Source organism: Thalassophryne amazonica, chromosome 7 (genome assembly GCF_902500255.1).
Source record: "Thalassophryne amazonica chromosome 7, fThaAma1.1, whole genome shotgun sequence".
Lineage (NCBI taxonomy): Eukaryota > Metazoa > Chordata > Actinopteri > Batrachoidiformes > Batrachoididae > Thalassophryne > Thalassophryne amazonica.
The window spans coordinates 83,146,111-83,159,035 of NC_047109.1; the positions used below are offsets into that span (position 1 = coordinate 83,146,111).

The 12,925-nt window shown below is 38.9% G+C and overlaps 2 protein-coding genes across 7 annotated transcripts in view; both read right to left on the bottom strand.

Moving 5' to 3' along the window:
• The window catches only part of crot (carnitine O-octanoyltransferase), a 32,796-nt gene extending 32,320 nt beyond the window's left edge, over positions 1-476 (bottom strand). For 4 of the 6 annotated variants that reach the window (XR_004561877.1, XR_004561878.1, XM_034174832.1 and 1 more), the window contains exon 1: positions 344-476. The gene's annotated coding sequence lies outside the window, so the exon portion shown is untranslated. The remainder of the gene's footprint in view (positions 1-343) is intronic. The other 2 variants (XM_034174831.1, XM_034174830.1) reach the window with 2 other exon arrangements.
• A 3,327-nt stretch (positions 477-3,803) lies between these two features.
• Positions 3,804-8,534, bottom strand: acbd7 (acyl-CoA binding domain containing 7). Its single transcript, XM_034174833.1, has 4 exons — positions 8,430-8,534; positions 4,977-5,094; positions 4,825-4,887; positions 3,804-4,141 (listed from the first exon to the last, which is right to left on the bottom strand). The coding sequence occupies exons 1-4, from the start codon at positions 8,439-8,441 to the stop codon at positions 4,068-4,070; spliced, it is 267 nt and encodes an 88-aa protein (XP_034030724.1). The 5' UTR covers positions 8,442-8,534; the 3' UTR covers positions 3,804-4,067.
• Between the last annotated feature and the right edge of the window lie 4,391 nt (positions 8,535-12,925).

Here is a 12,925-nt window from a genome sequence, read left to right on the forward strand (position 1 = left end):
CTTTTTTTTTCTTTTTTTTTTTTGCTGTTACTTAAATTTTATTGGATGTTAAAGATGATTAAAAAAGTCTAAAAATTCCTCTGGTTCAAGGTCTTAAACTCTTTGCTTGAGCAGATTTCAAACTCCAAAATCGGTTTATAAAGAGAGTTTCCTTAATAAACGATCCAAACCATTAATCGGTGGTTATTTTTTCTCTTGTTGTTGCAGCCGTAAGGTTTATTATTACGGAAGCTAAAGCGATTAGCACATTCGTTACTCTGCGATAATGTCCGACACCACTACTGCATCGATAATGCGATAATACGTATTTAAATAAAAAAAAAAAACACAGCATTTACGGTACCTTCGTCAGCTCACTTTAAGATTATGTGGACGTTGGTCTCCAAAACAAAAAAGACGCACAGCAGAAATGCAAGTAGTAGGTTTCGTGCAAAGATCTTTTTCTCACCTTTACCCCACTTTGGAGCTGCGCATGCGCAGCAGACACTTTATTTCCAGAAGGGCCCGCCTCTCTCATTCCTCCCCAGCATATCTGTTCAAGGTGCCAGTTTGGAACCCGCATCGCTGACAGCCAGTCTAACGTGCAAACTCTAGTGCAGCGGATAAGAGAATATTCAGAGGGGAATCCTGCAAATGGTGATTAAAGCATCAAATTCGGCAGAAATACTCCTTAGACACTCCTCTTTTGAAAAAAACCGATTGGCCACTTGACTTTTCAATAGGTGGTCAGGTATAGGGGTCAATTGAAGAATTACACAGAGGTCAAAATTAAAAGATGCTCCAGTCATATTGAAAAATATTCCACATTATTTGCCTGATTATAAAGATTCCGAAAAGGTATAGTTTGGACTATCTGTGACTGAATTCTATGGCGTTATGGGATAAAAACAGCAAGAATGGTGACAAAGGTCAGTTTCATTTTGTACATGGGTCAAAAGTTAAAGTTGCTCCAATTTTGGTAAAAAGTGACGCAAATTGCTAGTTAACACGGTTTTAAAAAGGAATAGTTTGGACCATGTATTATCCTTACTTATCACGTTACGGGGTAACATATGTCACATGTCATAGAATCCAATAGACGTAGACCTTGTTTGACCTTTACTTTGGAGACCAAGCATTCAACACTGTCAACAATATTCCATTTATTAATCCTATTAGCTCAACCAATAATTTGCATCACTTTTTACCAAAATTGGAGCAACTTTAACTTTTGACCCCTGTACATAAATGACACTGACCTTTGTAATCATTCTTGCTGTTTTTATCCCGTAACTCCATAGAATTCAGTCACAGATAGTCCAAACTATACCTTTTTGGAATCTTTATGATCAGGTAAATAATGTGGAATATTTTCAATATGACTGGAGCATCTTTTAATTTTGACCTCTGTGTAATTCTTCAATTGACCCCTATCTGACTACTGATTGAAAAGTCCAGTGGCCAATCGTTTTGTTTTTGTTTTTTTAAAGAGGAGTGTCTAAGGAGTATTTCTGCCAAATTTGATGCTTTTATCACCATTTGCATGATTGTTTCAGTTATCTGCTGTGCTACTCCAGAAACATTACATTATTCCATTCATACAGAGCAAGTTACAAAGTTTTAGGTTTTTTTTATGTTTACCAAAACAATGTAATTTATTTCTTTAGTGACATATTTTAAAATAATTAGTAAGTTCTTCCAGCTTGTCTGCTGGTACCAAAGCAGATCTGATATGAATCTGCATGTTGATTTGGCCGAGGTTTTACATCGGATGCCCTTCTTGACATACAACTCCACATTATATGGAAAATGAACAATGGTGGTCTTGAATCCAGGAACCTTCTTCCCTCTGGAAACAAGCACACTTGCCCATTACATTTAATTAATAAGAACATTTCAATAACTAGACAAACCAACAATCTTATTCCAATCCCAGAAACTGCTATAAATCCATGTCACCCAAAACATAGATTGCACCCCCAATTTCAAAATCACAAATGCAACAAACTTCCTATTTGAGAAAGCATTTTTTCCACTTGCTGAAGAACAAAATAATCCTCCAGAGTTGTCATCGGTGTCTTGGTAGCTTCCCTCACTGGTCTCCTTGATGGATAGTTAACATTTGAGTTGAGTCAGTCTGAGTTTTAGCACACATTACAATACTGTGTTTCTTAATGATTGATGTAAATGAAGCCCAAGACATTTTTAGTGACTTGGAAATATTCATGTGTTCATCCCGACTTGTCTAAAAGCTGGCTGTAAAAGTGATGCTTTATTACAAATAAGCCTTAGATTTCATTTGTCCAACTGGCACACAGAGGCAAAATTACAACAAAAAAACTGTGTTAGTCCAGATACATATGGACCTGGATGTAGCTGGTCTGCATTCTGGGGTCTTGGTCCTTTTGCTGCACGTGTCCTCTCCCACCGGGTGTGAAGCGCTCGGCCCGTGGCACTTGCTGCGGTTGTGGGTTCCTCCTGCGGCCCCACAGTGTGGCAATGATGCAACTACTGAGATTACTTTGTCACATGCCTCATATCAGTCACACTGTACATATACATTTTGAGCTCTCAAACACAAACACGTACGCACACATTCACACTTTCTAAAGCAGTGGAAACTCTGCATACCTCTATAAGACTCAAGTTATCATCAGGCACACTGTTTTTTATGTTGGTCTCTTTGCATTTATTACTATTATTGCAGTTATCTGCTGCAAATTGTGTATATGCTTCATGGTGGGAGCCTGCTGTAACTCAAACAGAACTAGAATAATATACATACACAGAGTATGGACCCTCAAACTGAAATAGAAGAATAACTAATTAAATAATTTAAAAAGTTGGGATATACACTGTAGTAGACACTGGGATCAGCATATATTATACATAAAAGTAAACTGACGCTGCAGCCAAAGTGCTCAGAATAAATGGACTGCATAAATAATTTAAAAACTATTAACACAAAAGTATTAGGCATGTAGAGAACATGTTCTGTGTGCTTTTAAACACTCGAGTTCACCAACAGCAAAATATATGAACTCATTCCCATAAAATTTTCATTTTCCTTTATATTATTTTGGCCAGAAAATTTGACCTCAACCTATGAACTGATCACTAATCACACTCAAATCCCTTCTTCCCATCCATAGGCACAATAGATCTGCCAAGTTTAATCACAATTGGATTATGCGTATTTTGATAAAATGCATTTAAAAACCTTTACAAAGAGACCAAAGCGATCACAAGAGCAGTGTTACCAATAATAAATGGTAAAACAGGTGTGATCACACGATTTCATGTATTTACTCTTAAACCAAAGACAATTATGAGTTTAAAAAGATGCAACACAAGCATAATCATGCCAGTAAGAAGGTTTTATTTTCAACATGGGTGTGTTTAGATTTTATTTATTTTGTATTTGCAGTCATATATGAATCCAGTTTGTGTTTTTGCAGTCAGTCATTCACAGTATAAGATCATTAAAATACACAAAATAGTAAGATGCATAGAATGTGTGTAATTATTTTTAATTGATATATTAACCCCTGTGTGGTGTTAATATTTTTTGTTAATCAGCCAGTGTTTGTGGGACTAGTGGATCCGCTGCATTATTGATGTTTTAAATCAATACAATCAAATATTGAGTGAAAATACTCAACAAATGTTTACTTTATTCCAATTAAAAGCAATTTAAACAACATTTATGGTTAACATTTGCCATTTGACTACATTTATGAACATGCTATAAATTGTTTATTCACCAATAGAACTAGGAAATGTAAGAAATGTTTGAGAAAAAAAAAAAACACAAGTCACTAATGATCATTAACATGTTTAGTTTTAACAAATTTGTCAATAAGAAAGGTTTTCTGATAGTACAAATTGAAAACTGGATCCCACAGATCCAAACACCATACAAGGGTTAAGGAAGTAAATCACAACAAATTAAAAAAATAAATCGCTTTATTCTAACTGAAAAAAGTTACTCATTATCCACATACACATCAACATTGTTTTTATTTAATTAGATTATGTTTTTTATATTTCCATAAGATACTCTGTTATAGTTACTTTGAAGTGACACATCACATCCCGTATTTACTGATGTATTCTTTGGCGAGCGCAATGTAGGCTGACATGGCGTCATCAGTGGACATACCTGGAAAAAAAACACACAAAAAAAACAAAACTGTTTAAGACAAGAACCATCAGGAGATGACATATTCCACCAGTCAGTCCCCACCAATCAGTAATATCACCCAAGTACACACTTATGCTAAACATGAATGAAATTTGTCAACTGTTTCTTGAGATACTGTGCTATCAAGGTAGGCAATGACAATTCAATTTATATTGCGCCAAACCACAACAAAGCTGCCTCAAGGCGCATCACACAAGTAAGGTCTAACCTTACCAGCCCCTACAGGAAACACACAGGCGACAGTGGTAAGGAGAAACTCCCTCAGATGATATTGAGGAAGAAACCTCAAGCAGACCAGACTAAGAGGGGTGACCCATTGCTTAGGCCATTCTAACAATTACAAGGTTTTTAGCTTGGATATCTCACTGTAACCTTAAAATTGACCCTAAGGTCACCGTAATCGACTGGTGTTGTGGGGTCATCCAAGTACACCCTTATGCTAAATATGAATGAACTTGGTTAACTGGTTATTGAAATCACGCTAACAAGCACATATAGCAACTCACTGGTGGCCAAGTTCTGCCTTTACGTACTGTGTGCTGCAGAGAGAGACGCTGTGTGCACCTGTTGCGCGCAGCGTCAGTTTTCACTAAACCTGCTGTCTGAAACAGACTCCAGGATGCACTGTCCCATCTTCTTACCTTTCCTGGAGTTCCAGGCTTTCCACTTGGCTTTTCCTTTAAGGTCCGTCAGTCCCATCTCACCTGAAAAGTGTGAAATCACACATAGATGTGAAAGGGGTCACAGTTTTACAGAAACAAAGTGGTTCTGCTCATGGTGCTGAAGCTCGTACCGACGTTAATGTCTCCCACAACTGACTGTTTGTACAGGCCGTAGAGGTCCAGCAGCTCCTGGTCTGTTGGTCTCTTCTTCAACTTCTTCACATCCTCAGCAATCTTCTCAAAGTCTGCCTTCAGGTAATGAGGCCAAGACATAGTAAAGTCACTGGGTTTAAATTGCAGCTACATAATCAGATCATAAGTGAAACATCTGCTGAGCGATGATATTCATTTTCTGTAAACAGTAGATGTTCCAAGTGTATTTGCACTGAACTGTGGCCTTAAAAATAAAGTTTCATTTTTCCACAGACCAGTTTCCTCACAATCACTTAAATAACCAATTCACCAAGTTCATGCCAGGCCCCAACCTCCACTGCTAAGAAATGAAGTCAACACAGAACTGCCAAATCTTGGATGGCCACTTGAAGCTGGGTCCAAAAACGGGTCAATCCCTATAGAACCCCATGTTAAATTGCCAAACAGTACAGAAGAAATAAACAGCCTGGTATAAAACACGGTTTTGGTCTCTACCGCTAGTTTCGCCATTCATGACAATTGTATCAGGTGTTAACTTTTCTTAAAATGACCAGATTAAGTTGTTTTAGCAGCCAGTCTGGTCTGTGTAAGCCTGATCCAATCAGATCTCAGAAGCTAAGCAGTGCTTAGGAGACCTCTTTGGAATGGGATGCGTTTGTTTCTCCAGATAAAACTGGAGTTGTGTCAGGAAGGGCATCCAGTGTACCAAAACTTGTGCTATATCCAACTGCAGCTGCACTGGATTTGCTATGGTGATCCTGAATGAACGGGAGCAGCCAAACAGCAAACAACAACAGCCAGATTAAGGCATTAAATTATAAATAATTAGGGGCATGGTAGCTTTGAGTGATCACTAGTGTGTACTAGCCAAATCCAGCTCTGCGCTAGTAGAGCCTGCTAATTGCAGTGGTTGCTAGCCGCAGTAAAATAAGTTGTGTCCTTTCTGAGCATTTAAGGCATCTAAAAATTATATGCTTCAGTATTGTCACTAAATGAAATTTCAATATGATTTAATTTGTATAATAGCACTGTTAGCACAAATTAGTAGGTATAGAACACTTAATGAGATTATCTCATTGTTACCGAGGCAATAATCTGGTCATCATTTTTAAAAAACTGCACCTAAGCCACCTGAAAACCAGTATCCACACCACACACACACACAAGTGCGTTCATAAAATACACGAACCAAGGCTAGCCTGTTAGCTTTGGCTTGTTTTGTAACTCCAAAATAGGGACGTGTCCAGGCTTCTTCCAAACCGTCCAGGCCACTGCGGTCCTGCCCACGCTCCATCTCTTTACACATTTATGGAGCTTGGTGGAGTCACAACTTGGTGATAGTTGGAACAGCATCATCTGAGCTTCAAACCATCCATCAATTTTCTACACTCGGCTATTCCAATTAAGGGTCATGAAGGTTAGCCCTTCCCAGCAGTCACAGGGCATGAGGCGGGTACACCCTGCACAGATGCCAGCCTATCTTTTTTCTGCCTCACTAAAAGTTTGTTAATATTCTGCCATATTTGTTTTCCATTTCCGTTTTGCATTATTGTGATAAAAAAAATTTGCTTTTGCTCTTCGCATTTCTGATATTACTCTATTTCGCACTGAAGTATATTTCTGTCTGTCTGTTGTCAACCTGGATTTTATTGAGTTTTTCAATAACTGGTCTCTTTTTTTCATTAAATTTATACAATTTGAATCTACCCATGGGACAGAGTAAGATTTTTTTTCCTATAATTCATTATTTTTTGTAAAAGGACTACATACATTTTGAATTTTAAGAAATATATCAGAGCATATTTCAATATTGTCACATGGTTACACTTTTCCAAGTGAGATCCTTTAATGCTTTTCCCAAGTTTTGTTGTTGATTCTTTGGTATAACTTCAGACATTTGTTTCCTAACATGATTGGAGTATCAATGCTCAAAACGTTGCTTAGTTAATTTTCTTGTACAAAGAACAACATTATGGTCTGAGAGACCAGTCAAATTATATGTTTTAGTGATCCTTTCAGGCCTACGTATTTGAGAAAAGCAAATCAATTCGGGATTCTGAATGATTTGTAATTCTGGTCAGCTTCTCAATTAATTGTGTAAAATTAAATTGATCAGTAATTAAGTTCAGATTTTTCCTGTCTTTTTTGTCATCCCAATTTACATTGAAGTCTCCTAATATGATCATGGAACACAAATTGTTTGGCGGGGAGGTGTATGGAACTTTTTTGCACATGCATGAATTTTTTTTCCCACCCCCAGGCAGAGCGCATCAGTCTCTAGCAGTCAGCCTTCAATTGAACATGTACCGAGCACCCTTCAGATTCTCATTTACTATAACATGACAGAATGACTTAAGCAAAGACACTATCAAATTTTGGCAAAAGCTTGGTGATATCCAAGTGGAAACCATTTGCAAGGTTCAGCGATGCGATTTAACACAAATAAGACAGTGGTATAACCACTTCAAAAATGGGAACATATCAGTGGAGAGCAAAACACGCTCGGGTAGGCCCTCGCAAGCCAAAATGACCAAGTAATTGATAGAATACGGACTTTGGTCATGGATGACTGTTGTGTCACCATCCAAGAACTTGTGGATAACACACTGCCCCTGAAGTCAACAGCAGCTCATAATCTAATTGGCAGCATTCAATGTTTAACCCAAACACACCCATGACTAAATATACAACCTCTTTGACCCCCAACTGTTATTTTGTGTGCAATTACATATCGAAATGGAACTGACTGCACAACACAAGGATGTGTATCATTTTAATTTGGCAGCACAGTGACTTCGAGATTAGCACTGTTGCCTCACAGGAAGAGGGTCATGGGATCAATTCCCACCTGTGGCCTTTCCGTGTGGAGTTTGTATGTTCTCCCTGTGTTTGCGTGGGTTCCCTCAGGGTGCACCAGCTTCCTCCCACATTTAAAGACATGCAGGTTAGGTGGATCGGAAACTTGAGGTCTCTATTGCAAAAGAGATCTCAGTCTCAATGAGACTAACCTGGTTAAATAAAGATAAAAAAATAAAATCATTAAGAATGTAGTTGTCATGGCCACGAAGCAGCTTTCAGGAAAATATGGCACAAGTTGGAAACGAACAATAGGGCTTTTATGCCAATCTGAACAATACGTGACAAAGAATGTGGGACAGTAAAGAAAAGACCATTACGGAACACAAAAGCAGCTTTGGATCAGCAAATCCCGAAGGCCTTCTTAAGCTGTTTCCACACGATGTTATTGTCAAAAATAAATTAAATAAATAAATGACTTTACAGCTGGAGAGCATCAATCAGAACCAGATCTTGTCGAATCCTGGTTGCTCAGAGGTGCTGCACGATGCGCGTGTTAAAAGACGGCTGGCAGCACGTCACACGGTTATGTCACTCACTCTGACAAAAACCAAAGCAAACACCGTCATACTGACCTTCAGAGACATTTCACCTCCTGCTGGATTTGTTTTACGCGGACCAGCGCCCGGACTGTTCGGATTTACGCAGCTGTAATTGCAGCACAGCTGATCAATGCAAGAATTCCCCACCAATCGCAGATCAGCAGGGGGGGAGGAGCAACAAGCTGCAGAGGAGCTGATTGGCTGTCGGTCACATCCAAGTCTGTACTTCAACCCTCCATGACGTCATGCTAACTGCTCACCCACACTGCTGTTATCAAGGTTGGGTAGGATTACTTTTAAATGTAATCCAAAAGTAATCAGATTACAAGTAATCCTACCCAACCCTGGCTGTTATAAAGTTAATATATATATATATATATATATATATATATATATATATATATATATATATATATATATATATATATATATATATATATATATATATGTTGCGGACATGAACGAGCAAAGCTCTTCAGCATCTCACCATGTCATTTAGGTCCTTCAGTCCTTTTTTCAGTAAATGCTTGTGAGGGCCATATGCACGGCTAAAAATCTTCAGTTTCTGGGCGACGAAGCCCCCCAGACCCCAAACATCCCTCTTAACCCCCTGCACTTTAACCATTTTCTTTACTTGCATTCTCACATGCCTGGAAAAAAGTCCTCAGCATCCCATTTAGGTCCGTCACACTTTCTTTTCAGTAAATATGCTGGGAGCATAAGCATGACAAAAATCTGCTTCTGGGGAGTAAAGGTGGGCGGATCGATCCTAATATCGATACCAACGCTGGTATCGATATTGAACGATCCTCATGTAAAAAGATTGATACTGAAGCTTTTTTTCTCTCCTGCACGCATTGGCTGCTGCGCACGTAGATTCATCAAAGTCTACACTCTGTCTGTAAGAGCAGCACTGCGCTGTCACGGAGCACGGAGCAGCGCATCCTTGTATTGTGGTTTGTCAGCCCTCTACCTCAGGAGATTTTAAGTTGTGTTGAGTGATATTTTTTTAAACAAAAATGTTGATTCAATCCAATCCACTTTATTTATATAGCACATTTAACAACAAAAACGTTTCAAAGTGCTGCACATACAGTACAATCACGATAGATAAAACCCCAATAGTCAAGAAATAAATTAAAAATAAGAAAATTAACAATGAAAATAACTAAAATGTGCAAGATAAATAAATAAATACATACAGCATACAAAAGATAAAACCAATAAAATCTACCAAAATAAAACAGAGGACCACACAACTCACTCAGTGTTAAAAACCAGAGAATAAAAGTGGGTCTTCAGACGAGACTTAAAACACTCCACTGTGGGGGCTGTTCAGACATGGAGGAGCAGAGCGTTCCAAAGTCTGGGGCCAGCCACAGAGAAAGCCCTGTCCCCCCTGGTTTTAAGTCTCATCTTGGGTACCACGAGCTGGAAATGGCCCTCATACCTCAGAGCACGCGCCGGAGAATAAATTTGTAGGAGGTCAGTGATATATTGAGGGGCCATTCCATTCAAAGCTTTAAAGACAAACAGTAAAATCTTAAAATCAATTCTAAAATTAATAGGAAGTCGGGGTTATGTGCTCACGCTTCCAGGCTCCTGTTAAAAGTCATGCTGCAGCATTCTGGACTAACTGCAAACGGGAAAGAGCCCGTTGGCTAATGCCGAAATAAAGTGCGTTGCAGTAATCCAGACGACTTAGTAGAGAAGCTTGAATCTTCGACTGGACTGGGCTGCTTGAAGCGAGGACGTTTCGCTTCAAATCGCAGAAGCTTCCTCAGCTAAAATTCTTGCTCTGGTGGTCTGACTTCTGTCTTGACTCTTGTAGAGAAGAATAATCATGAAGTCACAAAAGCTGGCGTTTTAAACCTAACCAGACCCCTCCTACCGAGAGGCAGACTGCTATAGGCTAGTGACGACTTGAAATAAAAGAGTGCACAACTTGTTCAAAAAGGTTGAAAGATAAAAACAGTTTTACCTTTGATAAAAGACGAAGATGATAAAAGCACGATTTCAAAACACCATTGATTTGTTTATCAAATTTAAAATTGCTGTCTATCGTGACGTCAAGGCTGGTGACCTTGGGACGTACAAAATCCTTAAGAGGTCCCAAGTCAACGAGGGCACTTCCAAACAACATAACTTCTGTCTTGCCCTCATTAAGTTTCAAAAAATTCTGTGACAACCAAGCCCTGACGTCACACAGACAGTCAAGTAGGGGTGCCAGGGGGCAAAGGCTGTTTTTAACGATAGGCATGTAGATTTGACAATCATCAGCCTAAAAATGGTAGGCCACGTCATGTTTTTTAAAAATCTTTCTGAGTGGGAGGAGATAAAGAGCAAAGAGGATGGGTTCCAGGATAGAACCCTGGGATTGTGATAATAAAGTATTTTATTGTCACGTACAATGTTTGGCGAAATTCTATCCTAGGTCTTTTGGATCCTTTGGATCTATGAAGCTTAAATATGAAAAGGTATCGTATCGATATTGACGATACTGGGCCTGTATTTACTTGGTATGAGACCAATACCAAAATTCCTGGTATTGCCCACCTCTACTGGGGAGCGTCGCTCCCCCTCCCCAACTATGCCCTCTTAATCATCATCATTTTAAGCATTTCCCTTTATTTGCATCTCATGTGTCTGGAAAAGAGTCGTCACCATGTAATTTAGGTCCTTCCATCTTTCTTCGGTAAATGTTTCTGAGGAGCATAAGCATGGCTAAAATTCTTCTGCACCAACTTTGCTCCTGTTAACCCCCTGCAACTTTAAGCATTTTTTTTTTTTATGTTGATGTAAATTCAGATTCTAACTTTTCAAGATACTTCACAGTAGGGCTGTACAATATGGCCAAATTAGCTGAACTTTCAGGTCTTTTAAAGAAAAAGCTCCTCTACACCACTCCATCAGGAAGCTGTATTTTATATTTCAATTAAATTTATACTAAGTTGTAGAGATTTGCTATCCGTTTGAGTTTAAGGAAGATAATTTCAGACATTAAGAAAACGGCTGTTTACTCACCAATATAACTAGGAGTCTGTGGTTCAGACAATGTGCTCAAATTCAAAACTGGCTCAAACATTTTTCTTCTTCTATTAAAGTGGATTAGAACTTTTTTGTGGAACACAGCAACAAATACTGTACAGGAGAGACCTAGCAGGCAATATGTGTCACAGATTTCAAAATGGCTCTCTTCAACCAGATGTGGTGCCGTGACATGTCAATCATCCAGGTAGGACCCGGGCTGCCCAATTAGATTGCTAGGAAGTCCAGTGCAACCCAGCTACACCCATGCCAGAAAGTTGTTCAACATTTGACTTTATCTGTTTCACTGTGGACTCAAAATCTGGTACTTCCTGTTTGGGACGCCCGGTACCATGAGCAAGCTTCGCACCTCTGTGCAACGCTTCGCTTGTATAATAAAGGCGCAATTAATGGTTCATTCCATTTACTCACAATCCAGTTTCTGAATCCAAGTATTTAAAAATTACAGTTATTTTAAAATGTGTAGGTAGATATGATGAACACAGGAGAGAAAACTATTCTGATGGTATATCACCTCTGTATGTAACTACAACCTGTTGTGAAAGTGTCGTGACACGGACCCACAACAGGGGGTGTTAATTAATGGACAATGGATAAGCCAAAAGTAACAATTTAATGTTGTGAATCGCACAACGACGTACAGACAATAACAATATGGTGGACTGTCAATCATACACCAGGTGACGTGTGGGCAGGCTCGACGATAGAAGACGCCTGGCAAGAGAAGAGCCGGATCCACACAGCTTCCACTGCCAACGGAGCTGAAGAACACCGGAGCCGCCAAGCCCTGCGCCCCAGGTGGCTGCTGTCTTCAGCAGTCAGACCCGGTACTGCTGGCAGAGAACAGAGACAGTCCTGATGAATGTGAGTTCGCACACTCAGTAATCCCACAGTCAGTGTTTAGTTAGGAGGGAGCACCTCCACCTCCAATCACACACTCGTGCAGCTCCTGTTTAACCACTTATCTGGTTTGGCGCAGTGTTGCCACAGTTACTTTGAAAAAGTAATCCAATTACAGATTACTGATTACTCCTTGAAAAAGTAACTTAGTTACTTTACTGATTACTCAATTGTAAAAGTAACTAAGTTAGATTACTAGTTACTTTTTTAGTTACTTTCCCCAGCTGCAGACAACAACCCACGTCAACATGACAATGATACCTGTTTTGCCAAAACTCACTTTATAGTCACCCTTTCTTGACTTCAATGAAAATAAATACTTGTTTTATAAAAAGTAAAATAAAGACCTCTTTGTTGACCTCATATTTAACTGTTGACAGCACTGTAACAGTAAAACTTGCAATTTCAAACCTACATTGTTTATAAATGTAACTATTAAATTCTAACATTTTTCTAACATTTAAATTCTCTCTAAACATTTTACTTGTCGAAATTATTATTATTTTAAGCAATATTAGTAGTTGTAGTAAAAAACGGCTTCAAAACTGGACCTTTAATCTAGGGCTGTTGTGGGGGGGGCA

Coding starts and splice junctions, on each gene's coding strand:
- acbd7 (XM_034174833.1), bottom strand. Junction 4,888..4,976: donor TGTGGGAGACATTAACGTCG/GTACGAGCTTCA, acceptor CACACTTTTCAG/GTGAGATGGGACTGACGGAC. Junction 4,142..4,824: donor AGCCTGGAACTCCAGGAAAG/GTAAGAAGATGG, acceptor TTTTTTTTCCAG/GTATGTCCACTGATGACGCC.